The 26,943-nt window shown below is 33.8% G+C and overlaps 1 protein-coding gene across 1 annotated transcript in view; it reads right to left on the bottom strand.

The window, feature by feature from the left end:
• Positions 1-317: 317 nt before the first annotated feature.
• SLCO4C1 (solute carrier organic anion transporter family member 4C1) overlaps positions 318-26,943 on the bottom strand; it is a 64,359-nt gene continuing 37,733 nt past the window's right edge. Inside the window, exons 5-13 of the mRNA XM_080804388.1 lie at positions 26,558-26,679; positions 25,143-25,261; positions 22,863-23,007; positions 22,063-22,258; positions 16,429-16,582; positions 12,248-12,438; positions 10,902-10,966; positions 8,642-8,779; positions 318-2,296 (exon numbers count right to left, since the gene is read on the bottom strand). Coding sequence (XP_080660514.1) covers positions 2,136-2,296; positions 8,642-8,779; positions 10,902-10,966; positions 12,248-12,438; positions 16,429-16,582; positions 22,063-22,258; positions 22,863-23,007; positions 25,143-25,261; positions 26,558-26,679 — 1,291 coding nt within the window. The 3' untranslated portion in view covers positions 318-2,135. The remainder of the gene's footprint in view (positions 2,297-8,641; positions 8,780-10,901; positions 10,967-12,247; positions 12,439-16,428; positions 16,583-22,062; positions 22,259-22,862; positions 23,008-25,142; positions 25,262-26,557; positions 26,680-26,943) is intronic.

The raw sequence follows: 26,943 nt of genomic DNA, 5'->3' as shown, positions 1-26,943 counted from the left end.
GTAAAGTGTTTTGCTAACCCAAGACAATTTAAATATAACCTTTCCAAAACACATTACTTTTGCAATATCAGACCATCTGCAACTGTATCCTACTCACATAAATCCTACATACCCCTCTGTCATACATGAAAACTACTGTATGGAACAATTTTAGTATATGTTTCATAATGAATGTGGTTTATATTGAATTAAATACATCTGCTGAGATACCAGAAATCACTGAATTAAAATACTTTTACCAAGTTCAAAAGTATAGTGATTTTCCCTTCCCAACCATTAAATGTGTGTGTATTCATAAATAGATACAAACCCCATTTCAAAATCTGTGCCATTTAATAAGGTTAAACACTTAACAATCTGGTACAAATATGCTCATTTTTAAAAAGATACATATATGCATTTTACATAATTGTTTAAATTAAAGACAACACTAAAAGAAAACAGCTAAAATTTTACTTATATTTTCTCCAATTTACATAGCTAAGTCAATCATATATAGTTCTTTCATGTATAAGAGTTTTAGATTTTTATGTCCTATAATTCAGGAAATCTAAATATTAAAAATAAGTTTTAAGATATATATCTAATTATGTACAAAAATCACCACAGGTCGATTCATAGATTCAAACTTAATATAAAATTAATCATATAAATTGTGAAAAAATATACTATGAAAAATTTTGTTCTTAAGGTAGCATACCAACACATATAACCTAGTTGATCCAAAAGTATAAATAATATGTAGTGTCTACACTGCCCTGTCATGAAAGGAGGTATTTATTCTTTGTAAATATGTATAAGAGTCGGACTTCTTTCAAGGATCAAAATTACTTTCACTTTACCCATTTTCATTAACAATTTGTAAAAATGTATCATCTTACAAAATTGAGTACACTGAATAAAGCAAAACCCTTGAGAACTAAAAACCATTGCGAATGTCCATTATAAGCAACTTGTTCAAACTATTTGTATAGATAGGGTGACTTTTTTTTTTCTTCTTTCTAATTTAAGTATGAACTTCAATGCTTTTCTTGATCGGTAAAATTCTTGACCAGGTAGAATTATTTGTTGCTGTTCACTGATCTACTTCCTCTACATTCTGAGTGACAGAGTTGGCTTAAATCCGAGCTTAAGACATGGAATGTTATAATGTTACCAGATATGCGAAATAGTTTATCTTTTGAATAAATGGATCAGTTAAAAAGTCAAACAACCCTAATACATGCCTACTATGAACAAAGCACTATTTAAGGTGCTATAAATAATATCCTAGGTAACAAGTTTTTTTAAATGAGAAAAATTAAATTACTGAGTTATATAAACACTGATCAACAGTTCATTAAGAAATTTTTTCATATATAATTGGCACTTTTCTTTATTGAATCTGGTACTTTCTCCTGGAAAAATATAATTGAATAATAATTGAATAATACTGTCTTGGAATCATTAAAGGAAAATGCTAAAAATAGGCAAGATTAGCAAATTACTTCCTGGAATTCTTGAGTTAAAGTGACAATATGTATATATAATGCGATTTCTGAACTCATTATATACTGGGACACAAAGAAGACAATCAACCTATATTTTAGTAGTTCAGTAACTTTCTGGGTGAAGGACAGACCAGTGTATAAAACTTAAAAACAAAATAGCTGGTTTTAAATTCCTGAGTTTTCAGTAACAGTTCTTAAAAATCATCACATATATTTGATTAGTTTACATTTTTATACCACAAATTTTCTAAATAAGCCCAAACTACTTACAATGATAATTAAAATAAACAAATTTCAAGAAGAAAAGAAATGTCATTTTGTTTCTAAAATGTAAACTTTTAGTTAATAATTGGCTTTTTTTTTTTCTAATTTAGTTTATTAGCTTGTTATTTCACACCTGGACAATGGGAAGTGTGTGTGTGTGTGTATTCTGAGGCATTTGGTGGGCTCTGAAGGCACAGGTCTGTTTCTTACATTAAAACAAAAATAAACAAGTTCATAAATGTACAGAAAACACATTTAATTATAAATACCAACTTTTAAAATGTGATTGTCCATATTGGGTAGATAATGCTGCAACGGCAATGTGCACTCTTACAAATGATGGCCAATTTTCCAGCTGTAAACTCATCTCCATTTTCTACTTCACCCCTCATGTCCTATATTGCTGAGGTCACATTCTACTGAAACCGTACTCACAACTGGATTCTGATTTTCAAATGATGCATCTGTGTCTAATGGTGGCGGCTTATACAAGAAGACTGCAAACCCGTTGAAGAAAATGGTGATAGTTTTACAAGTAACACCTAAATATAAAAACAAAAATTAATCATGCATTTGGGCCTTTAAGTATTAACAAATGAATTATTTTATTTTGTTTCTTTTTTTTTTTTGCTTTCTTTGGTTCCATTTATAAGTGAAGACATATTATTTGTTCTTCTCTATCTGACCTATGTCATTTGGCATAATACCATCTAGGTCCATTTATGCTGTCACATAAGTAAAATTTCATTCTTTTTATTGCTGGGTAATATTCCACTGTATATATAAACCATATTTTCTTTATCTATTCACCTACCAATTGACAGTTAGGTTACTTTCATAACTTATTATAAATAATGCTGCAATAAACATAGGGGTACATACATCTTTTTGGATCGCTGTTTTTGTTTTCTTCAGATAAATACCCAGAAATACCCAGAGGTAGAATTACTAGATCATATGGTAGTTCTGTTTTTAATTTTTTGAGGAAACCCCATACTGTTTTCCATAGTGGCTGCACCAGTTTGTATTCCGACCAACAGTGCATGAGAGTTCCCTTTTCTCCACATCCTCACCAATACTTGTTATTTCTTCTTTTTGATAATAGCCATTCTGACAGGTGTGAGGTGGTATCTCATTGTGGTTTTGATCTGCATCTCCCTGATGATGGGTGATGGTAAGCATCTTTTCATGTGTCTGTTGGCCATCTGGATGTCTTCTTTGGACAAATGTCTATGTGATCCTCTGCCTAGCTTTTAATTCAGGCTGTTCGCTTTTGTTGTTGTTGATATTGAGTTGTATAAGTTCTTTTTATAGTTTGGATATTGACCCCTTATTGGCCATCTCATGTCTAAGTATCTTCTTCCATCCAGTAGTTTGCCTTTTCATTTGTTAATGGTTTCCTTCACTGTACAAAAAAGCTTTTCAGCTTTTTGTTGTTTCCCTGGCTTGAAGAGATAGATTCAAAAAAATATTATTAAGGCTGCTGTCAAAGAGCTTACTATTTTTTTTCTTCTAGGAGTTTTATGGTTTCTGGCCTTGCATTTGAGTCTTTAACACATTTTGAGTTCATGGCTGTGCATGGTGTTAAGAAAGTGGTCCAATTTCATTCTTTTGGATGTAGCTGTCCAGTTTTCCCAGCGTGATTTATTGAAGAGACTGTCTTTTCTCCATTGAATGTTCTTGCCCCCTTAATTGTAGAATAATTGAGCATATAAATGTGGGTTTACTTCTGGGCTCTCTGGTGCAATTCTAAAAGGATTGTCTTAATTTTCCTTTCTCATAGTTTGCTGTTAGTACAGAGAAATGCAAAAGATTTCTGTATATTAATTTTGTATCCTGAAACCTTTGAATTTGTTTATTAGTTCCAACAGGTTTTTTTTGGTGGGGGGAGCTTCCAATACTATGTAAAATAAAAGTGGTGAGTGAATATCAGTGTCACGTTACTGATCTTAGAAGAAAAGCTTTTAGATTTTTACTGTTGAATATTATTTAGTTGTGAGTTTTTCCTAATTTGGCCTTTATTATGTTGAGGTACATTCCCTTTATTCCCTACTTTGGTTAGTTTTTAATCATAAATGGATGTTGAATGTTTTTCCTATTTTTGAGACAATCATATATTTTTTTATCCTTCATTTTGTTAAAGTCATATGTCACGGTGATTTTTTTGTGGGTGTTGAACAAACACTGCATCCCTGGAATGAACCTCACTTAGTCAGTATGTGTGATCCTTTTAAGATATTACTGAATTAAGTTTGATATTTTGTTCAGGACTTTTGCATCTATGTTCTTTAGGAATGTTGGCTTGTAATTTTCTTTTCTGTAATGTCTTTGTTGGGTTTTAATATTAGGGTAATGCTGGGTTCATAAAATGAGTTTGGAAGTGTTCCTTCCTCTTCTATTTTTTTGGAATAATTTGAGATGGATAAGTACTAACTCTTTAAATATTTGGTAAAATTCATCTATGAAGCCATCTGGACCTGGACCTTTGAGGGGAGATTTTTTTTTTTATTTCTGGTTTAATCTCATTACTAGCAACTGGTCTATTTTCTATTCAGATTTTCTATTTCTTTAAGATTCAGTCTTGAAGATTACATGTTTCTAGGAATATATCCATCACTTCTAGATTGTCTAATTTGATGGTGTATAGTTGTTCATAATATTCTCTTATGATTCTTTGTATTTCTGTGGCGTCCATTGCAATTTCTCTTCTGTCATTTCTGATCTTATTTGTTGGGCTCCCTCTTTTTTTCCTTGATGAGTCTAGTCAAAAGCCTGTTGATTTGTTGATCTTTTCAAGGAATCAGCTCTCAGTTTCACTGATCATTTCTATTGCTTTTTTAGTCTCTGTTCCACTTATTTTTTGTCTGGATCTTATTATCATCTTCCTTCTAAGAAATTTGGGCTTTGTTTTTTCTTCTTTTTCTAGTTCCCTTAAATATAAAGTTAGATTGTTTGAGATTTTTATTGTTTCTTAAGGTAGACCTGTATCTGTATAACTATGAATTTCCCTATTACAACTGTTTTTGCAGCATTCAAAAAATTTGGAACATTGTGTTTCCATTTTTATCTCAAGGTATTTTTTTAATTTCTCTTTTGGATTTCTTCTTTGATCCCCTGGTTGTTCAGTAGGATGTTTTTACATCTATACATATTTTTTGAATTTTCTACTTTTCTTCTTATACCTGATTTTTAGTTTCATACTTTTTTGTCAGAAAAGATACCTGATTTAATTTCAATCTTCTCATATTTATTAAGACTTGTTTTGTGACCTTGCATGTGATCTATTCTGGAGAATGCCCCATGTGCACTTGAATGTGTATTGTGCTGTTCTGGGATGGAATCTTCTTTATATATCTATTAGGTCCATCTAATCTATTTAAGGTCATAGTTACCTTATTGATTTTCTATCTGGATGATCTATCCATTGATCTAAGCGAGGTATTAAAGTCCCCTACTAATATTGTATTACTGTTTATTTCTCCCTTTACTACTACTAATATTTGCTTTATAAATTTAGGTGCTATGTTGGGTTTACAAATGCTGTTGTGTTGATTCCTTTACTGTTTTGGAATGCCCTTTTCTGTCTTTCATTACAGTCTTTGTTTTAAAGTTTATTTTGTCTGAGATAAGTATCACTATTTCAACTTTCATATAATGTCTATTTCTATCCCTTCATTTTCAGTCTGTGAGCATCTTTAGACTGTAAGTGACCTCTTACAGGTAGCAGATGTAAGGGTCTTATTTTTTTATCCAGACACTCTATACCTTTTGATTGTAGAATTTAATTCATTTACATTTGCAGAAATTATTGATAGGTATGTACTTATTGCCATTTTCTTAACTGTTTTCGGCTGTTTTTGTAATTCCTCTCTGATCCTTTTTTATTCTCTTTCTCTCTACCCCTGTGGTTTATTTTCTTTAGTGTTATGCTTAGATTCCTTTTTCTTTTTCTTTCTGTATTTACCATAATTTTTTAATGTGTGTGATTACCATTAAGTTCACATATAACATGTATATAGCAGTCTCTCTTAAGTTGATGGTAACTTAATTTGGAATGCATTTCAAAACTTGATACTTTTATTCACACCCTCTATGTTTTAGATTTTTGATGACACATTTCATATCTTTTTGTTTTATATTCCCCTAATTATTATATTTTAAATTACAATTTTGTCTTTTACCTTAACACTTGCTTTTTATGAGGCTTATCTACTACCTTTATTATTTATTTACCTTTACTGCTGAGATTTTTGTTTTCATGTTGTATTAATTAGTGCCTTTGCTTTTTAGCTTAGAGAAGTCCCTTTAGCCTTTCTCGTAAGGCCAGTTTAGTGGAGATGAGCTTCCTTAGATTTTGCTTACTTTGAAAACTCTTCATCTTTCCTTCAACTCTAAATGATAACTTTGTTGGGAAAAGTATTCTTGGTCGGCAGTTTTTTCCTTTCAGTGTTTTGAATATTATTCCACATCTTTCTGGTCTGTGCAATTTCTGCTGAAAAATCTGCTAATAGCCTTATTGGGTTTCCCTTATATATATATATTTTTTTTCTCTTTCTCCTTTTAAGATTCTCCATTTATCTTTACCTTTATCATTTTAATTATAATTGGTTTTGGTGTATTTATTTTCAGGTTCATCTTATCTGGAACTCTCTGGGATTTCTGGACCTGCATGTCTGTTTCCTTCTCTAGATTAGGAAAGTTTTTAGCCATTATTTCTTCAACTAATTTTTCTAGCCCCTTTCTCCTTCTTCTCCTTCTGAGGCTCCTAGAATTCAAATGTTATTTCACTTGATGCTATCACAGAGGTCTCTCAAGGTATTTTGTCTTTTAATTCTTTTTTCATTTTGCTGCTTGAGTGTTTTCCATTACTATTTTCCAGCTTGCTGCTTGATGCCTCTAATTCATCCATTCTGCTCTTGAACCCCCTGGAGTATTTTTTAGTTCAGTTATAACTTAGCTTTGGTACTTTCTTATATTTCCTACCTTTTTGTTGAAGTTCTTGCTGTCCCCCATTTTTTTCCACAAAACTGGTGAGTAACTTTACGGCCATTGCCTTGAACTCTTTATCAGGTAGACTGCTTCTCTCCATTTCCTTAAGGTCTTTTTTCTGTGATTTACTATGTTTTTTGGTTTAGAATCTTTCTTCTCATTTTGCCTGTCTCTCTGTTTATCTCTATGCATTAGGTATAATGGTTACCTCTTTCAGTCTTGAGGTAGTGAGCTTGTATAAGAGTGTTTCATGTAGCCCAAAAACAGAGTCTTCCCTGGCTACAGACCCAAACCCTCTATAGACATCCCTCATGGAGGCTGCATGTCTTTGCTGTCTCTAATAGGGACGTACCTGCTATATGGGATAGATGAGGCTCAATGATGAGCCAGCCCAGTTTTAGGATGGTGGCTGCGTGGTTAAGGCAGAGGTTGGGATGTTCACCTGATTCAGTTGTAGCTTGTCTGCTACATTGGGAGGGTGGAGCTCAGAGAACCTGCCCACCTGTTTGCATCTTGTGCTGAATGGGAAGGATGGGGCTCAGAAAGCTTGCCCATCCTAGTTGTGGTCAGATCTCTGCACAGGGTGGGTGGGGTGCAGAGTACTTGTCCAGCCTGGTTACAGTGCAAGGTGGATAGAGCATGCCCTTTGGTGCTAGCAGGCTAGAGAAAGAGCATGGAAAATGGCACTCACTGATTCTGTCACCAGCAAGTTAGGATGAGACCATAAAAATCGTGCCCACCAGAGCTTTTGTCTCTGGATAAAGTCCCTGCAGGTTTCTGCCTCTCCAGCAGCAATTTTAAACTTACTAAGTGGGTCTTCAGTGCTTATATTCTGGGTGCTCTTCATTCTGTTGCTTTTGTGCTGGGTCTCAGGATGAATGGGTTTGCACACGAGCCCTATAAGAGTGGGATCTCTGTTCCCTATAGTTCCGTGTTTCTCTCGGTCTTAATCCCTATTGGTTTTCAAAACCAGATGCTTAGAGATCTTGTCTTCCCAGTGCCAGTCCTCTGGGTCAGCATGCCTGTTCTGTGACTCAATCCCTTCACTCGTTAAGGAAGTGCTCTTTATTTTTGGGATCCCTCCCAATTGCGAAATTAACATGTCTGGGGTAAGATCATGGGCAAGGCCATGTCTCTGCCTTTCCTACCCTACTCAATGCGTCTCTTGTCCTTTGTTGTGTGGTGCTGTGTGCAGTGCTAAGACCCTTTTCTTTAGAAATTATTCTATATGTAGCTGTAAATTTATTGTATCCATGGGAGGAGATGACTTCAGGGTCTTTCTGTGACCAACTTGAAACCTCTACCTCTATTTTTAATTTAAATATATAATTTTTAGTTTGATTTTAAATTTTTAAATATTAACTCCTATAAAACAGGTACACTGGTCTGCGTTCTCAGTCTTCATTGTCATGTGTTGCTTAATCAAGACTATCCAAGGTAGACTACCAAAAGCAAAAAGGGTTAAACATCATAGCTGACCTTTTAAACTATAAAAACATTTCTTACAACATGCTTTAGAGCCAAAGGATATTTCCTTACCTCAGCTCTAAGTGCTTTCCAAAGCCCAGGTACCTAGATGACAATCATTCCAGAGAGTTTCTCAGAATTGTCTTTTAGCTTTTTGTTAGACGTTCAAAAAAATTTTTGAGAGAAGTTGTTTAAAAGAAGTGTATGTGATTTTATAAAAGTTAAAATGTTATTCTCTTCTATTTTAGACTGAATCTTACAACTCATTAAACCCCTTCATAACTTGCTATGATAACTGATGTCTGCTTCAGAATTTCAGGATAGCCCAACAGCATGGACTGAGCATTACAAAACTTAAGTAAGTAACAGTAAGAACTTTTTCTCTTGACATCATCAATTTAATCTAAAGTTATGAAGAAATTACCACTTACTTATGGCTACTAGCATATGGGCCATCTTGATGTTATTATAAATCCAGCAAGCTCCTCTAGCTCCACATTCATTAATATCCCACAGAATACATGTGCTGTCAATTGTGAGACCAAATATAATTGGTCCAGGTATTGTGCCTAGAAGAATTACATGTGAAATACACAATCAGTAAATACTACAGTCTCTAGTTAATAGGTTTTTATTATAAAGGTTATAAATATATTTTATATAAACAATTATATAAACTAATCTGTCCATATATAAATCAATCAGGTCATGTACAAATAAAAGGGATAGAAAGAAACACAGATAAAACATTCTGAAATAATTATGTAATTATTATATACTTCCAATCAATTCAGAAAATTATTTACATAAAAAAAATCTGGTATTTATTGGGTTAACACTTCGCTAGATATTTTAATCCACAGCCTTCCTAATTTAATGAATTTGCCTTTGAAATTAGTTATTCTACTTTTTTTTAAAGATTTACTTATTTATTTTAGAGAGATTGAGAGGGTGAGCACAGGGAAGCAGAGAGGAGGAAAAACTTTAGCAGACTCCTCGCTGTGCTCAGAGCCCGACACAGGGCTTGATCTCACGACACTGAAATCATGACCCAAGCCAAAATCAAGAGTCAGATGCTTAGGGGTGCCTGGGTGGCTCGGTGGGTTAAAGCCTCTGCCTTCGGCTCAGGTTATGATCCCAGGGTCCTGGGATCAAGCCCCTCATCGGGCTCTCTGCTCAGCCCGGAGCCTGCTTCCTCCTCTCTCTGTCTGCCTCTCTGCCTACTTGTGATCTCTGTCTGTCAAATAAACAAATAAAGTCTTTAAAAAACAAAAAAGAGTCAGATGCTTAACCAACTGCACTACCCAGGGGCCCTAGCTATTCTACTTTTTAAAAATCAAAATTATTTGTATGTGCTATGTGCATGTGCATGTATACAGCACAACTGTGTATGTGTACACACACACACACACACACACACACACACACACCCCAACATGCCTGGGAATACTATCTCAAACACACCCCCTCCCTTGCATGAAGTCATGAGGTACTAAACTTTCATATATTTAAGGAGTTTCTAACTGATACAAATCAAATACATTTCTTAGACAAAGATTTCAGCTACATCCAGCTTGTTCTTTCATGACCTGCAACACGGCAGAGTCAAAGGAGCACCGGAGTGAGAGTAAGGATACCATTCTTCTAGTCTCATTTTCACCACAAATTGTATAACTATGGACAAATTCTTAAATGTCTCAGAGCCTTAATTTATTCTTCTGAAAAGGGGAAAGTTGGTCTATGTGATCTCTATTGTCCCTGCTTTAGTTTTTGTTTTTATAAATGATCTCAGTATTATGTGGATAATATTGTGTGTATAATCATATACACATATAATTATACGTATAACACAGTATTTCTGTCCTTCTATATCTTGCTACATATTTCTACATATTCTTTCTACAATATTTTCCATAAAATCTTCCATCAATTCTCAATTACCCACAATACTATGTCATATTTTCATTTAAATGTTTTAACTCATTATTTTTCATTGTTGATGCAACATAATTATGTCCCAAATGGAGATAAATGCTGGGAGAAAAGGATTTACCAGAGTTATAAGTATGATTTCATCATAATTTATGTTGGTAATAGGCTTTACATGGATAGAAAAAAATTTATGTATTTTACTATACTCTATTAAACATATGTTCATGATCCTATGCTGTATTTTAAATAAATATGACATACTCCTGAAAGTTATATTTGGGGTTTTTGTGTGTGTGTGTTTTTAAAGATTTTATTTATTTATTTGACAGAGAGAGATAGATCTCAAGTAGGTGGAGAGGCAGGTAGAGAGAGAGGGGGAAGCAGGCTCCCTGCTAGCAGAGAACCCAATGTGGGATTCAATCCCAGGAACTCTGGGATCATGACCTGAGCTGAAGGCAGAGGCTTAACCCACTGAGCCACCCAGGCACCCCTAAAGTTATATTTGTAGTAGAATATAGAACAGAATTGGAAACCACAGTTAACCAATCAGGTAAGTGAAAAGAAAGCCATTATTTTCTTACATGATATACAAACAATACTACATATTAAATATTAGAAAACAGCTTTTTTCAATGACAATTATATAGTTTTCCATGACATTTAAATTAATTATTTTCTATGTACATACTGTGAGTACACCAATAGCACTAATGAAAAAAATAACCAACAGTCGCCAATGAATTAAGAAAAACAGCATACCTAATAATCGAAGCAGCATAAACTGTATTCCCAATGCTAGGGACCGCTGCCTGTGATGAACACACCTGGAGATATCAAATACATGTTAAACCAAAAGTGGCTATATAGTATATTTACTCTCTGAGCAAATTTATTTTTATACCAGCTTAGCATTTCTAGATTAAAGTAAATGTTATATGCATGAAATAAACTATTTTTAACAGTTCATATACAGTTCAACCTTTTGGAACTATAAAAGAAGAAAAATGACATGTGAACTAAAATACTACAAATACAAGTAACACCAAAAGGGTCAAATAAAGTTTAACAAATGTATTGAATATGTATGAATTGTAACAAATGTAAAAAAAGAAAGGATATTTATTAGTAAGACTTATTTTTAACTATCTCCTTATGTCACAAGCAAATAATTCCTACTCTAACTTACTAACTTTGAGATAGAAGTCATACCTACAGGATAAGGTAGAAATGTGGGTGAATGTAAAACAGTTGCTGAGGCTCAATCTTATTTTAAGTAACGATTATCAAAGATGAATGAAACATGATGCTGGCACATAAGAGTTAGATAGGAGAAAAGAGATCAACATGCAGTTGAAAGGTAATGCAGATAATTTTTCAAAAGTGAAGTTTTAAAAAAACATTTTCTCAATTATCTAAATAACTCCAAAGTCCACATAAGATAATCTTAACAGACAACTTAATAGTTTTAGACTGACTCTCTAAAATTTCCAATTGACAAAACATTTTGTGAAAAGGTAGTATCGGGGAACAAAAACTGAAGAGTAAAAAAGCTAGAGTTTGTTAGGAAAGACAGAGAAAGGCTGATGAACTTAAGAAAGGGCAGACAGAAAATATTTTTATCAAGTGATGTAGAAGGAGAAAGAGCAACTTGAATGAAGCTCAGAAACTACTAAGAGCCGGGGGGCGGTTAGCTTCTCATCCAGCAGAGCACTATTTACAGGACGGCTGAATATCACAACACCTACTATGTAAGGTAGGATTCTGTCATTCTGATTCTGACATAGGTGTAATGCACTGTATTTCCATCACACTCAAACACAGTTCAACAACTTCAACTGAAGCCTCACGAAAGAGGCAGAGAAACAAAAGTCAAGTACATTCCAGATAGGTAATATTAAGACATTTTCACATATATGATCATATTTAAACCTCATTCCTCTGGGGTTCAATGAAGTAGCTTTTCCAGGCCATGGAACTAATGATTTTATGAGAACCAAATTAATATTGGAACCAATGGTCAAGAGAAGCCCAACTGAACCCTTGAGTCCATATTCTTTTCAACTACCACGTCTTAGGGATGGCAAATTTCACAATATAATACATACCTTAGGATGGACACAGTTATAGGAGTACCAGCCATAAATGTAAAGATAATTGTAGCAAACAAAATGCCAAGGAAAATGGGCAACTTTGCACATCGATTTTCACATTTTCCAGCTTTAGCTTCAAGATCAAAATTTGCCAGAGTAGGTGTCATTTCTGTATTCTTTGTAATACAGGAACAGTTGTAATATACCTAGAAATATTAGACAAGAAAATATTGAAAGTACTTATCTTGAAAACATATTTTTAAAGATCTATTTATTTGAGAGAGAGAGAGAGAGAGAGAACAATGGGGGAAGGGACAAAAGAAGAGGGAGAGAGAGAAAGTCCTCAAACAGTCTCCCCGCCGACCACAGATCCCAACATAGGGCTCCATTCTAGAACCCTAGAATCAGGACCTGGACCAAAATCCAGAGTCAGCCACTTAATTGACTAGGCCATCCAGGTGCCCCTCTCAAAAACATATTTTATCATTTTAAGTTAGGTGCTCTCTAGAGATGGCAAACATTTTACATAGTCTTAACCTGTACACAACAAATAATGCTGAGAAAGAGTAATTAACTCTTGGTCATATTTATGGTCTGTATTTGAGTTTTGTGTTCATTGATTCAAATCATAACCTACTATTGACTATGACTTATAAAATAAATTGACAAGAATATAACAATTACCAGATCTCATATTCTAGACTACTTTTAATGGATCGTAATTATTCAAATAGTTTTCTAATATAGAAGGCAAAGAAGCATGTAGGGTGACAATCTCACTCTCTGCATTAGTTAGAAAGGACAAACACTGTAATTTCAACAAGCCCCACAGTAAAATCAAGTAATATATTACAAGTCTCTAAGGGGGAAAAAATGCTACTTTCAACTAAACTACTACAACTTTTCTAAACTTTCTGTAATTGCTTTACTGAAAGGAAACTATATGCCTTCTAAGATGACATATGTATGACAATAAAAAACTAGAAGTTATTACTTCATTATCCTGAAGCCTATTTTATGTAAATATAAAATAAGATATTAACTGTTTAATATAAATATACATATAAATTAATAATATAAAGTATTAAAAGGTAACATGTTAAAAGATCACAAGTATCACTTTTATAGAAAAAGAAGTGAGAGTTTAAAAAGTTTATAAGGCATAATTATTTTTTAAAGGTTTTTTACACCTCAATTCTACCCTTACTATAAATCTTTTTACAAGTTTAGGGCCCCAATAAAGTCAGAGTAAAGCCAAAGAAATCAAAGGGAAATGGTTCCTTTACTATTCTGAAGGCCAGAAACCTTTTCTAAGTGCTAAAGGCAATCTAAAGCCACTGGCACTGATTCAGGATGTCCAAATATGCAGATGACAGTCCCAAAATGGAATTTTACATATTCAGCAACTGGATATATAAAATAATAAAGAAATACAGCCTTTTAAAATTTTAAGAGAGAAGTATTTTCTATATCAAAGTAATTTTACACCTCTCTTACATAAAAATATATACAATTTTGTTTGCACTATAACTATACCTAGCTGTCAGTCAATATCTGTTTTGTTGTTTGGGTCACTAGTGTAAAATAGAAGACTAATATTTTTGTGAACAAATGTACATAGGGATTTACTATATTATTAACAATGTATTTTGCCTATTTGAAACATGACATTAAGAAAAAAAAATCCTGTGAAAAAATGAGTTGTTACATGGACTAAATAGACATGAGAAAGCCAGAATGAATAGAAAATATGGAAGTCAAAATAATCTGTTTTTCCTAAATAATCCCTAGAAAATTAATTTGCTAGTTAAGATGGTAATTACAGTATTTGGAGAAAAATATAAATATCAAATTAATCATATCAAAATAACCCATACCAATTAAAATGTGCTCTGGCTATTAGATTTTTTTTCTTTTTGGGGGGGGTGGTTTCTGTATGCAGGCTGGTATTTGTGTCTAATATTTTTAGTTATGTGAGTAAAACCCTACAAATATCTCCTTGTTGTAATCTTTTTCTAAGTAGAGTTAATCAATAACACTTCTTAATCATATTTTAGACACAAGAAAATAATACCTATATATCTGCCTCTCAAAGGAACATTTAGCTACCTTACACTTATTTCTGACTCTGTAATATGCATCATGCTCACTGGCAGAATTCGATTCCTTGTAACTGACACAAACACGTAATTTTCTCAATCTGTTTTGAAACTAAAGCAATCCCAGATGTCTACTGGTTTGAAGATGTCTACTGTTGAAGTCAACAGACTTGAGACCTCAAAAATCTTCCTGATCCCTTTTATTTTTCAGAGACACCTAATGGTAATGATCTAATTAGTTTAACCCAAGGATTAAAACTGTACATATGGCATCCACGTCTATTAGGTCTACCATGAGTCACCACAGACGTTTCTTCTGCCATATTTTTCAATGTTCTTAGATGATCATTTAAAAAATCTATAAGCTAGGTAATATGAAAAAAATGTACATTGCTTCTCATATTCTTAACTTCCTTCAGGAAGATCAAATCCTAGTATGTTCAGACAAACTTCTACTGTATTTATTACACATAAGACCATTAAAGCTATGTATGTATATGTACATGAACATACATAGATCTGTGTATGTACTTATAAACATGCAAATGTGTATAACCACACACACACACACACACACATCCATGTTGGTCTTAGAAGAAATCTAAAGTAATTTTATGGGTCATTTCAATTATCTATTTCTACTTATTTATATAGAAATCTTTTCTTGCAATCTTAAACTTCTCTTTATATGGGAAAACGAATGCCATTTCGTTATTCTCCATTTCCATTTCAAATATTCAAGACTGTGCTGTTTTATCATATAATTCTTACATATCTTATTCATTGTGATGTCTTATATCTTAGTATATATTTCCCCTAGGTCTTCTTAAAGTTATCACATTATCTATTAATGCATAACATATGTACTATAAATAATCTGAATGTTATTTTTGCCCCCAACGCTTAAATTTAGCTAAGATGAAATCCAATAAAATTGGGGAAATTGGAGGGGGAAATGAACCATGAAGACTGTGGACTCTGAGAAACAAACTGAGAGTTTTGGAGGGGAGGGGGGCTGGGGGGTTGGGTGAGCCTGGGTGGGTATTAAGGAGGACACGTATTGCATGGAGCACTGGGTGTGATGCATAAACAATGAATCTTAGAACACTGAAAAAAAAATAAAATAAAATTACAAAAAATAAATAAATAAATAAAACAGCTCACCAACCATAAAAAAAAAATTCTATTGGATTCTCTTAAACCATTTAACTGTTAAAAAAAATCCTATCTAGGTAAACTAATATGAATTTTAATCTAGAATTAAAAGTAAATTTGTATTTGAGAATTAATGATATGAGTATTTTAAAATGAATCCATGGTACATCAAATAAAAGCCAAATATTTATCATGCTTCTATTATTATATACATGGTATTTAGTAAGAATAGACATTCTCTAACTTCTAGGGGCATAGAGTATGGCTGAGAAAAAAATAAAACTATAAAAATGTAAATATTTCACTAGTAGCAGAAGTAATGTTATAAAGATGAATGTGAATAACTGAAAAATTGATTTTTTCACATTTAGTGTGTCTGAGATATAAAGGAAGAAGAGTCTTTTTCAGCTGGAGTGCTCAGGGACTTAAAAAATATACACAGAGGGGCGCTTGAGTGGCTCAGTGGGTTAAAGCCTCTGCCCTCGGCTCGGGTCATGATCCCAGGGTCCTGGGATCGAGCCCCGCATCGGGCTCTCTGCTCAGCAAGGAGCCTGCTTCCCCCTCTCTCTCTCTGCTTGCCTCTCTGCCTACTTGTGATCTCTGTCTGTCAAATAAATAAATAAAATCTTAAAATATATATATATATGCATATACATATATATATATATATATAGTTAAAGTAAGAAGGCTTCACGTGAACTCTACTCTCTCAACAAATTTAAAGCGTACATTATTATTGATAATAGGTGCAATGTTGTACAGCAGATCTCTAGAGTTATTCATCTAACTAGACTGAAATTTTATGTCTGGCTTCTGAATGAAGGAGTAGCGCGAGCAAGGGAAGATCAAGCCCTACATAATTCCACCGGAGGGATAAAGATGGCTATCCGTACATATACAAACACACAGCCTCACTAAAACAAAGTAGAAGACACAAGTTACCTTTAGATGTCTTTTTGAAATATAATTTTTACAACCTGCAAAGCAGGGAGAAAAATACTGGATTCCATCTCCTCCACAGACAGGATAATAGTAAGATCGCAAGCAGTTACAATTGCTATTACAAGGAGCAGTCAAGTTTCCCAGTTTTCCTGTCCTGTCGACAAGAAATGAAATAAGGGCAAATTACCTATGTTATAACTTTTAATGAACAGTTCAGAAGCATTGCTGTATCTTGCCCTTCAACCAATTATTTACTTGCTCAACACATATTTAATTACTTAATGAATAAAACAAACAAAATATCTGCCTTTTCACATAGAATTTAATTTCTTATGGGAGAGAGAGAGGCAGTATAAACAATACTTATATAATGTATGTCAGTGATAAGAAAAATAGGCAGGGTAAGCAAATAAAACAAAGTTTCTCCTTTGGCACTAGATTATTTTTTCAAGAGGTGGCAGGGAAGGGAGGGATGATTTTGTGGATTGTAGGATGTTTAGCAGCATCTCTGGTCCCTACACACTAGATGCCAGTAACATCCCTCAGTTACGACAACCAAAAGGTCTGCAGACACTACCAAATTCCTCTGGGGTGTTGGCAAAATTTTAAAACTAGAAGGATGAATAAAATAATGGCATTCAACATAGTCATTTTATCAGTGGGAAAATTAGGGCCCCAAGAGATTATGTTACTTTTCTGTCTTTGCCAAAATCCTGGTTCCCAGGCTCAGTTGTGCTCCATGCTTCTTCTTGATAGGATGCAATATCTTTGGTAAGGTAAAGGGTTACTTTAAGAAAAGACATTTCTCCAGTTCTTACTTATTCATTCACTCAACCAATAAACACTGAGCAAATGCTGGGCCCTATGTTAGGTGTCAGGAATACAAAGCTGAGTAAGGTCCTCAAAGATTTCACAGTCTAGGAGCAGAGATGGACACAGATAATTAGACACTGACATGGTTGAGTAGTTACAGGTATTTACAAAGTGTACTTTAGAAGCACTGAAGAAGGTCAAGGCAAAGTCTGGGTGAGTGTCTTTAGGAGCTTCTCTCTGAGCGAGTCTTAAATGATGAGTAACAGTTGGATAAATGGGGAATGTGTAGGGTACTTCAGAGAAGCTGGTACAAAGGCGTAAAGGTGAGAAATAGCATCCTCTATGGACAAACATGAATGATGCCTGAGGCAGTGAATGATCGGAAATGTAGTTGCAGGGGTCAGGGACCAGATTATTGGGGGCTTTAACCTATTTTTGAAAAGTAATCAAAGTAGTTTTACACTGGGAAGTGATACCGTCAAAAGCACATGTTAAAGAAAGAATGCCAGTAGTGATACGGGGTAATGAATTTAAAGGAAGGAGACAAATTACAATATCCCAGGCAGTAAGTTATGACAAGAGACAAGGAGAATCAAAATAGAACATTTGATTAAAGGAGACAGATTTGAAAAACATCCTGGATGTAGAATCATCCAAAAGATGGGATGCATGATTTGGTATTTTAAGATGGGAACAGGATGAAACAGTTGAGAGTGACTTCTACTGTCTAACTTGGTGTTTTGCAGTTTTATACACATTGAGGTTAAGAGTCTTAAAATTTGGTGAAGAAAGCTGGCCTGCAGCTGGGTATTTTAATATCGTTTGCATAGAGATGTGGCTGACGCCATGATAATGATAAGATCAGCCATATGAGGAGCATAGAGTGAGAGGAGTACAGAGGTCTCAGGAGTCCGCTTATTTCATGAATACATAGTGAGCTCCAATTATGTGCTAGACTCTATCTCAAGTGATGGAAATAAATCTAAAAGAAATAAAGAGAGACAAAGATAGAGAAAGAGAGGGAGGAAGAAAGGGAAAAGGCGGGCGGGGATGGACAGAAGGAAAGGGATAATAAAACCCCTCTTCATAGAAACCGTGAAGCTAACGTCCTTGCACTGGAGGTCAGAATCAGTAAACGAGTGCTTTATCTAAAGATCAGAAGGTAATAACTGCTCTATTAGAAAGCAACGGTATGTAAGGGGTAGGTGGAGAATAAGGAGCTCATGAAACAAACAGACTGAAGGACACAAAACAAACTGGAAGCAAATCAGGGGAAGTTTGAAGGAAAGGTGATCAAGGAGTAACTCTAAATAACTTGTCACCCTGCCTGGAGTCTCTTCTCCTAACCGATTCCACGGGCTGCTGCTAGATTTCCTTATCAAGCACTCTTTTACTCACAAGAAAAAGCATTCTGGTACACAAGTACAGCGACGAGAAAAATACTATCCTTTCAATCCTAGAAACAGCTCTATACATTTTCTTTTAATTTTTTTAATTAATTAATTAATTAATTGTCAGAGAGCGAGCGAGCGAGCGAGAGAGAGCGCACGCAAGCACACAAGCAGGCAGAGTGGCAGGCAGAGGCGGAGAAACAGGCTGCCCGCTGAGCGAGGAGCCCGGTGTGGGGCTCGATCGAGCCCAGCACCCTGGGATCATGACCTGAGCCGAAGGCAGAGACTTAACCAACTGAGCCACCCAGGTGTTCCGAGCCTCTATACATTTTTAAATTTAAATTTTCCAATATATAATTCTCACACTACCAATGACTACTGAGAACATGAAAATATAAAACTGTATGATGAGAACTTCAGTAGAAACAGAGAAATGCAGCATATATTCCTTACTTTCAAGGCTATATAAGCCACTGAAGCCTACATATTTTATAAAGATGTACTGCCTAAGATAAAGGGGAAACTATTATTAGGAAAATAATCAATGCTTGCAAAGTTTATTAAATGGTCTCAATATACACATAGTATTTTTTAAAAATATAAAGTATTTTAAATTATAAAATTTTTGAGTATTTAAAACCATATGCATGCATATAAATGCACACATCCATATATATGAGTAACACATTTGTCACAAATAGAATTTAAATGTTAATTTCTTATTCAAATCCAAACTATTCTATAATTAGGCCTCTACCATAAGCAAAGATTTCCCTAAACCTATTACAACATCCTAATAGGTATGCTTCTTTAAGGTGCTGTTTCATATAAGCAAAGAAATTCTAGCTAGAGACCAGATAGATAAAAAATACTATGTGTACTTACTACAGTATTTCATATTTTATGAGGTTCTAAGTATAAAGTAAAACAAAAATCACCACCAACACTTTTTGCCAAACAGACCCAAACTGCTTGTAGATTGTCAAGGCAGTAAGAGAATTATGGGAAGTTTTAATAATTAACAGATTCTAGAAATGAGAGTCTCCTTCAATTGCTGTGCCCATATTAAACCTTTAAGAATGAATTAATGTAGAATATTATAAATATGAATAATATCCCCTGAAATAATCAGTATTGTTGATTTTAAGTTTATTTTATATACATATATATATAGCTGTTTGACGGGGTTTTAACTGAACTTATCAATAAGCCTAACTCATTAATTCATAGTCAGAAAGCAGTTTTTAACCAGCTGTGATTACACGGCAAGGGCAAAAACTCGCATTGCCTCACTCTACTAGAAACTCTACATTTTCATAACTTCTTTCTTCCACTAAGCTTCTTAGTCTATTCTTCTATCCAAATATACTTTTTCATATACATGTGTTTCTTGGATGAGACTATACTGATTAGCTGCCCATGCCATGTACATTTTAATATGCAGCACACAGAGCTAAAACTGAGAATTTGGGACCAAAGAGACAACAATCTGACAATGTCTCACCTCCTTTGTGACATTAAACTCTGTCTCTATCTATATTTATATCTAAACACACACACACCCCTCCAGCTGACACCTTCTCACTTGTCTTCCTTCCTGTCCATAGGCTAAGGACAACTTGATTGGTAGTAATTCATGTTTAAGGTTGAAAAATATCAAATAGATTCACATCTACATCATTTATTTTTCAAGGTGATTAACTAGTGTTAAACTTTCTAGAACTTTCTGTTCTTCTAAAAGGAACATACAAAAAAATAAGTGGTTTCTCAGGATATGCTTGGGCAAAGTCTGTAGGTGTGAAAGGTCTGCAGAGCTCAACTCTATCCACCTTTTGACATTTCCAGGTACTTTTTTATTAATAGGCACATGACCTAAGTCCCATTTAAACTGGTAACTGAACCTAGTCTTTACTTTCTAGCATTCATCGCTAACATATTCCCTTTGCCTCTCTTCTCAAAGCTCTTTTTATCCTTAAAGGATATTTAAGCCCATACCCTCCCTGAATCTTATTAAATGAAACTGAAAAGCTCTCTTTCTTTTGAATTTCATAGCCCTTTGTATGTCTCCCATTACCTAATGCATTGTTCATTTACCATTTTGTTTCCCAATCTCTCCGGCTACATTGTAAACTCCTTTAGAATACAGACTCTGTCATAAAGGTCAGCTAGAGGATGTAGTCAACAATTGTTGAATAAATGTAATGGAACTGAACTTAACATTGCTCAGCATCTCAATGTAGACAGAAATGAACAGCAGCTACAAATCTTAATCGCTACTGGCAAACTCATCCAAACAAAGTACATTCTGTTTAGGTTATCGGAATGCCATATTCTGCAAAACTGTGGAGTCCTTGACCTGGATGGAGTAACAGTTCCCTCATCAGCCTCAAACACATGCAATGAAACAAAGCGGCAGGCTATAAATGTACCACTGTGCAACGCCCTCCTGCCTGATCCCCTAACTCACGGTTTAGGATTTCAAAACCAAACAAACAAGGCAAAGAAAGATAAAATGATCACACCACTTATAAGTAAAAGCATATTTACAGGTCAGAACAAGAAGTCATTTATTTCTCTACAATAAACATGAACTCCTATAGGAGAAACATACATACATACATACATAAGAAACAGTAATCATTACTATAACCTTGGACCACCTCCTTTTTAATTTCTCTCCTAGACTATTTCCAACCTACCTAATACATGAATTTCATCATAGGGAGTCACCTCTATTTTTAAAGACTTAAATCAATAGCAACATAAAATGTGAAATTCTCCCTAGGACGTGAAACCCTTCAGGGGATTCAAGATTCTGTTATGTTCATCTCTGTATCCCTGAACATAGTACCCAGGATGGAATAGATGCTCCTTAAAATTGCTCTCCAAATAAACACCCAACGTTTAGTAAGATGTCAATTATCTAAATGAAACAAAACAAACCTACATTTTTTTTTATAGGAGAAAGTCTTCCAATTTAAAAAAAAGACAATCTTTCATTATTTGACTCAAGAAAGCAAATACTTAGAAATATGCACATTGTGTAGGTAGGAGTGATTCCATCATACTAAACGGGAAGAGGACGTAAAAAGGACACGTTGATGAAAGAACTGGGCAAGAGCGCCAGGGTGGCTCAGTTGGTTGGGTGACTACCCTCAGCTCAGGTCATGATCCCAGAGTCATGGGATCGAGTCCTGCATCGGGGCTCCCAGCTCCATGGGGAGTCTGCTTTTCCCTCTGACCTTCTCTCCTCTCATGCTCTCTCTCTCTCTCTCAAATAAATAAATAAAATCTTAAAAAAAAAAAAAAAAAGAACTGGGCAAGCTCCAGTTATATTTCAATAAAGAACAGATTAATTATTATTTAAAAAAGAATATGCACATTGTTTATTACCCTGATATTAATACCAAAAACACTGAAATATATTTACCCATTATATAATTCAGACACACCAGCAAATGGCTCATTTTCACAGTTGGCATAAATAAATACAAAACTCAGTGCAAACGCAACCAAAGATGTGAGCAAAGCAAACTTCATTGAGTTTTTACATGTCATTTTGAGCTTTGAAACAAGGATACCACCTAAAATCTGACCAAGAGCGGCTCCAGGAATTAAAACAGCCCCTGATAAGAAAAAAACAAAACACAGAAAGTAAGAACATATAAAAGTGTACTCAGTTAGTTACTCATATGGAAAATAAGCAAACATCAAAAACAAGTATTGTTTTAACATGTGACTTACTATCACGTGATTTAGGAACCTATGAATAAAATAATGGTTATGTCGGGGCACCTGGGTGGCTCAATGGGTTAAAGCCTCTGCTTTCGGCTCAGGTCATGGTCCCAGGGTCCTGGGATCGAGCCCCACATCGGGCTCTCTGCTCAGCAGGGAGCCTGCTTCCCTCCCTCTATGCCTGCCTCTCTGCCTACTTGTGATCTCTGTCTGTCAAATAAATAAAATCTTTAAAAAAAAAATGGTTATCAAGAGATTAATAAAATTAATATGCTGAATATTAAGATCAGCAAATATTCTCTTTAGCTACACAGCCTCTGCATTTCTCATTCATACAACAGACTAATATCAGAAAATCAGAAACTTGTATCAAAATCAGTAGAGTTTAAATTTTAAAAAGTGGGGCTATCCAGAGTATACACTATTCTAATAAGCACTTAATGTGCTAAAGTAAAATTATTAGATTAAACTCGAATAAAGAGGAAAATGGTTTACCTGCAAGGGTGGCTGCAAAGCTGGAAGACAATCCAAACTGATTTTCTATAAATTTAGGTAAAAATGTAGCAAACCCAGTAGTAATTAAGGCTTCCGAAGAGGTTGAAATAACTAAACACATAAAGACAGCATTCCCCATCAAATTCTAAGGAAAAAAAAGAGTTCATCAAATGAGTAACTATGATTATACTGCAAAATGAAGCATTAGAATAGCAGCATGATAAAATGACAAAATTTTAATAAATACAGCATATTTATAAAACTTTAGCATTTTCTCTAGTATAAAAGCATAAATATGGAATATTAATAGCTTTACATATATTACATTGAGAACACTGATATGTGCAGGACCTAGAGAACTGACAGGTGATTCATTCAGAGGGTGACTGTGCCTTATCATATACAGAGACTGAGTAAAGCAGGAAAAAGTTGGCATGGAAAGGTTCCCTTCCCCCATCTACTATAAATCTCCATATGTTAAATCTACCCCTTGTCTGATTTATTTTACTGTGTTTTGAATTTCCTTGTCTAATAAATGAACTCGACTATAAGCACAGATGAGAATGGTCTCACCAAATTTGTACTCTTCCATGAGTAAAGGAGTCAATACCTAAGAACCTTGGGTCGTTAATAGAGGAATTTTAAATGTGGATTGCTAGACTTCTCAGAATCTTTTCCATCTATCAGGGGAGAGTATAGAGATTAATAAAGCCAATTTATCTAATCATAAGGTGAACCAAATTATAGTTCTAGAATATTAAATGCAAAAAAATTTTAATCAAACAAAATACACACATGTACACACCCACACACAGGAGTGACAAAGGGGCAAGATAAGAGTTAGAAGTCAGATCCAGATGATCTAACATAGGAATAACAATAATGACAAAAGGAGAAAAAGTACCTGAATGAAAACATTCTCTATTTTTTAAAAAATAATAATAGCAGAGAATATTCAAATCCTCAGATTAAAAAAGATAATGGATTCCTGGTAAGGATTAATGAAAAAACACATATAATTGAGGCATAACCTAACAAACTGCCTGAAATTGTGGAGGGCACGTATTGTATGGAGCACTGGGTGTGGTGCATAAACAATGAATTCTAGTACACTGAAAAGTAATTAAAAAAATAAAAAATTAAAAAAAAAAGATACATGAAAAAATGTATAGATTTGTAAATGGAGATACAAAAGAATCACACTAACATGGAACTTCTCATATACAACACATTTAAGTAGAAAAGTGCAAGATAACACCCACAAACTTCTAGGACTAAAAGAATGTGATCCGAAAGTGTCCATCCTGTCAGAAATATCATTTAATATTCAAGGATACTTAGATGGTATTCTGCCTGAGGAAAACTAGAAATCCAATATAATACCCAGAGAGATCTGAATCAGAATTGAGACCTCGAAGCATGAAACCGTAGGGATTAAAAAAAAAAAAAAAAAAAGCAGCAGGGAGTAATAACCCTTGATGGCATTATACATAAGAATTTATAAAATAAATAAAATTAGTATAAAATACAACAGTAGTTGGAATTAAAAATCATGAACAGTCTCAGCAAAACACAAGAATTTGCCCGCATGGGAGAGAACAGAGAGTTGAAAGGTGGGATAAATGGAGGAAGAACATTTTAGGCTTTCATTTGAGGGGGAAAATGAAAATAATTGAAAAGTATATAATTTCAAATCTTGAAAAGGTAAAATTATAAACTCCTATATGTATAAAACTAATGATGATAAATGGAAAGAATGCAGCAGACCATAACACTTGTTTCTTTAACCTCAAATCAAACCAAGTAACCACTAACTGCCACTTCTTTCACAAGGCGAAAATATTGGTTTGACATTCTCAAACATAGTGCTCGCTTCAGCAGCACATATGCTAAAATTGGAACGACATTCTTAAATACATATTTACAATTCAGTGATAACTGATTGATCCATTCATTACATGAGGAAAATGGGAAGGAATAATGATTGGCTATAGCGCTAATGAGGGACCACTGAATATTAATATTGCCAATAAGAGAACTCACGTTCTTTCAACCATTCTACCCTGGAGTAGTTCTCATTTACTCAAAGCATAATAAAAATAAATCTGAAATTATTTATTTATAAGAGCTATAACTATAGTAAATAGGCAAACAAAACTGCATCATGAAAATATCTGTGTATATATATGCATATATTTATTCATGTGTATATGTAATATATACATATGTAGCTATTTATATGTGGAGGAAGGTATATGTGTGTGTATAGTGTTATTTTACCTTTAGAGCACCTGGAAAATCTTTCCAACTTGTTCCAAAATTCTCCTCTGTGTGTTTTAAGGAACTATGCTTTTCCTGATGAGTCTGGCAAGTTCTTTCACTATGAATTTTTGCTGTACCTAAAAAAATAGTAAATGTACTTGCTCCATCACTTCATTCTTCATTTTTTTAAATGCCTACTTTTTAACTGACACACAGTTTTACAAATATATAAATTCTATAACATAGGAAGCCAGTTTCTCTATTTGTCAAACAAAATTGTACAAATTATTATGCATGTAATTTTCCTGGAGAGCTAGTATTATTCCTATTAGCTAAGGATGTTCCAATCAGTCTAGAAATTAAACTGAGATGATATTGTTCCAATGACATATTTATTCCCTTTATTTACAAGTATCTCTTAAATTCTTCCTTTAAAGTGGATTTCTTTTTCATCCATTATATATTAAACAAAGTATATTTTCCCTTAGTCTCTTTAATCCTAACATGCTTTGCAGATGAAGTATTTACCATGTACTACCATGTCCCTTTGATTTTTAATAATGGCGCTGTGAATAAATCTGAGAAAACAGTCAGTATATGGAATTGTAAGTTTGATGGTCCAGGGTAGAAAGAAACCAATGAGTCCATCTATTTCTACTCTGTCAACTCTTCTTCTGCTCACTCTGAAAAGTTAATCATCATCCTGTTACACGTGACAGTAGAAAAAACTATTTACCTAATTTCTGCCTATAGAAAAATACCTCGACAGATAATGTATTTGAATGACATGATTATATACAAGCAAAATTTTACAGAGAAAGGAATGGATATTCTTTTCTATTAATCTTTTCTTTTCAGGCAAACTAATATTGAAATATGGTAAAAATGAGTACACTACAGTATTACTTTGGTGAAACTGAAAAAAGTATTTGTAACTCTCATCAACAAATAACATCAATGATTTAACGGAGATTGATTATTAGTGAGGAACTGAATGCAAACTAATAGTTTGAAAGATCCTATACCTTGCATATACATAAAGCAAGATTCCAGATAACACACAGGAAACAAATTTATTATTAAGTATATATGCAATAATATCTTATTAACATGTTATATATTATTATAGTATTTAATGATTAACATAGTTGTTAATAATATATTATTAAGTATATATATATATATATATATAGTAAAAAAATGAATACATACAGTTTTACTGCTTTTATTAATTGGAAATAAAGGAAAAACACGAGTAGTAAGAAAGCTACCCAAAATTGTCTTTTCAAAAAGACAAATATTCAAAAGTTTGCATAGATGGACAACTCAAATTCTCTAAAACGATGAATTTTCTAGGGTTCTTAGAAATTATAAGCAACCTTTGGCCTAGAATTGGAATAAAGCTCCTTGAGTTTAAATAAAAATATGTTTACCTGGTAAGTGTTTTGGAAAGCATAAGAAAGGTATTATCAAAGACCAAGCAAAGAGCCAACACAAAAGAAATCCAATCCACCATGCCCCAAGCCATCGTGGATCATCTTCAGTGATAGCTATGCTATAGGACAGAAAAACAAAATATAAAAGTCAACTCTACCTTGTTCATTAAAATGCAGTTACGGTAAGTATATACTTTGTAACTCAAGTGCATATATAAGGGAATAGTATTATAATACCCAACATTTTAAGTTGAGTCATTGTGATGAATCAGACAACAGAGAGCAGGCATAAATGAGAGCTATAAGAATAATGGTTTACAAAGTATTTCAAATGGCAATATGACACAGAAGTGCAAAATATTTAATAGTAAACATAGGTATGC

The sequence above is a fragment of the Martes martes genome, assembly GCF_963455335.1.
Source record: "Martes martes genome assembly, chromosome: 5".
Taxonomy (NCBI): Eukaryota; Metazoa; Chordata; class Mammalia; order Carnivora; family Mustelidae; genus Martes; species Martes martes.
The sequence above is the reverse complement of the archived record's forward strand: the minus strand, read 5'-3'. Positions and strand labels throughout refer to the sequence as shown.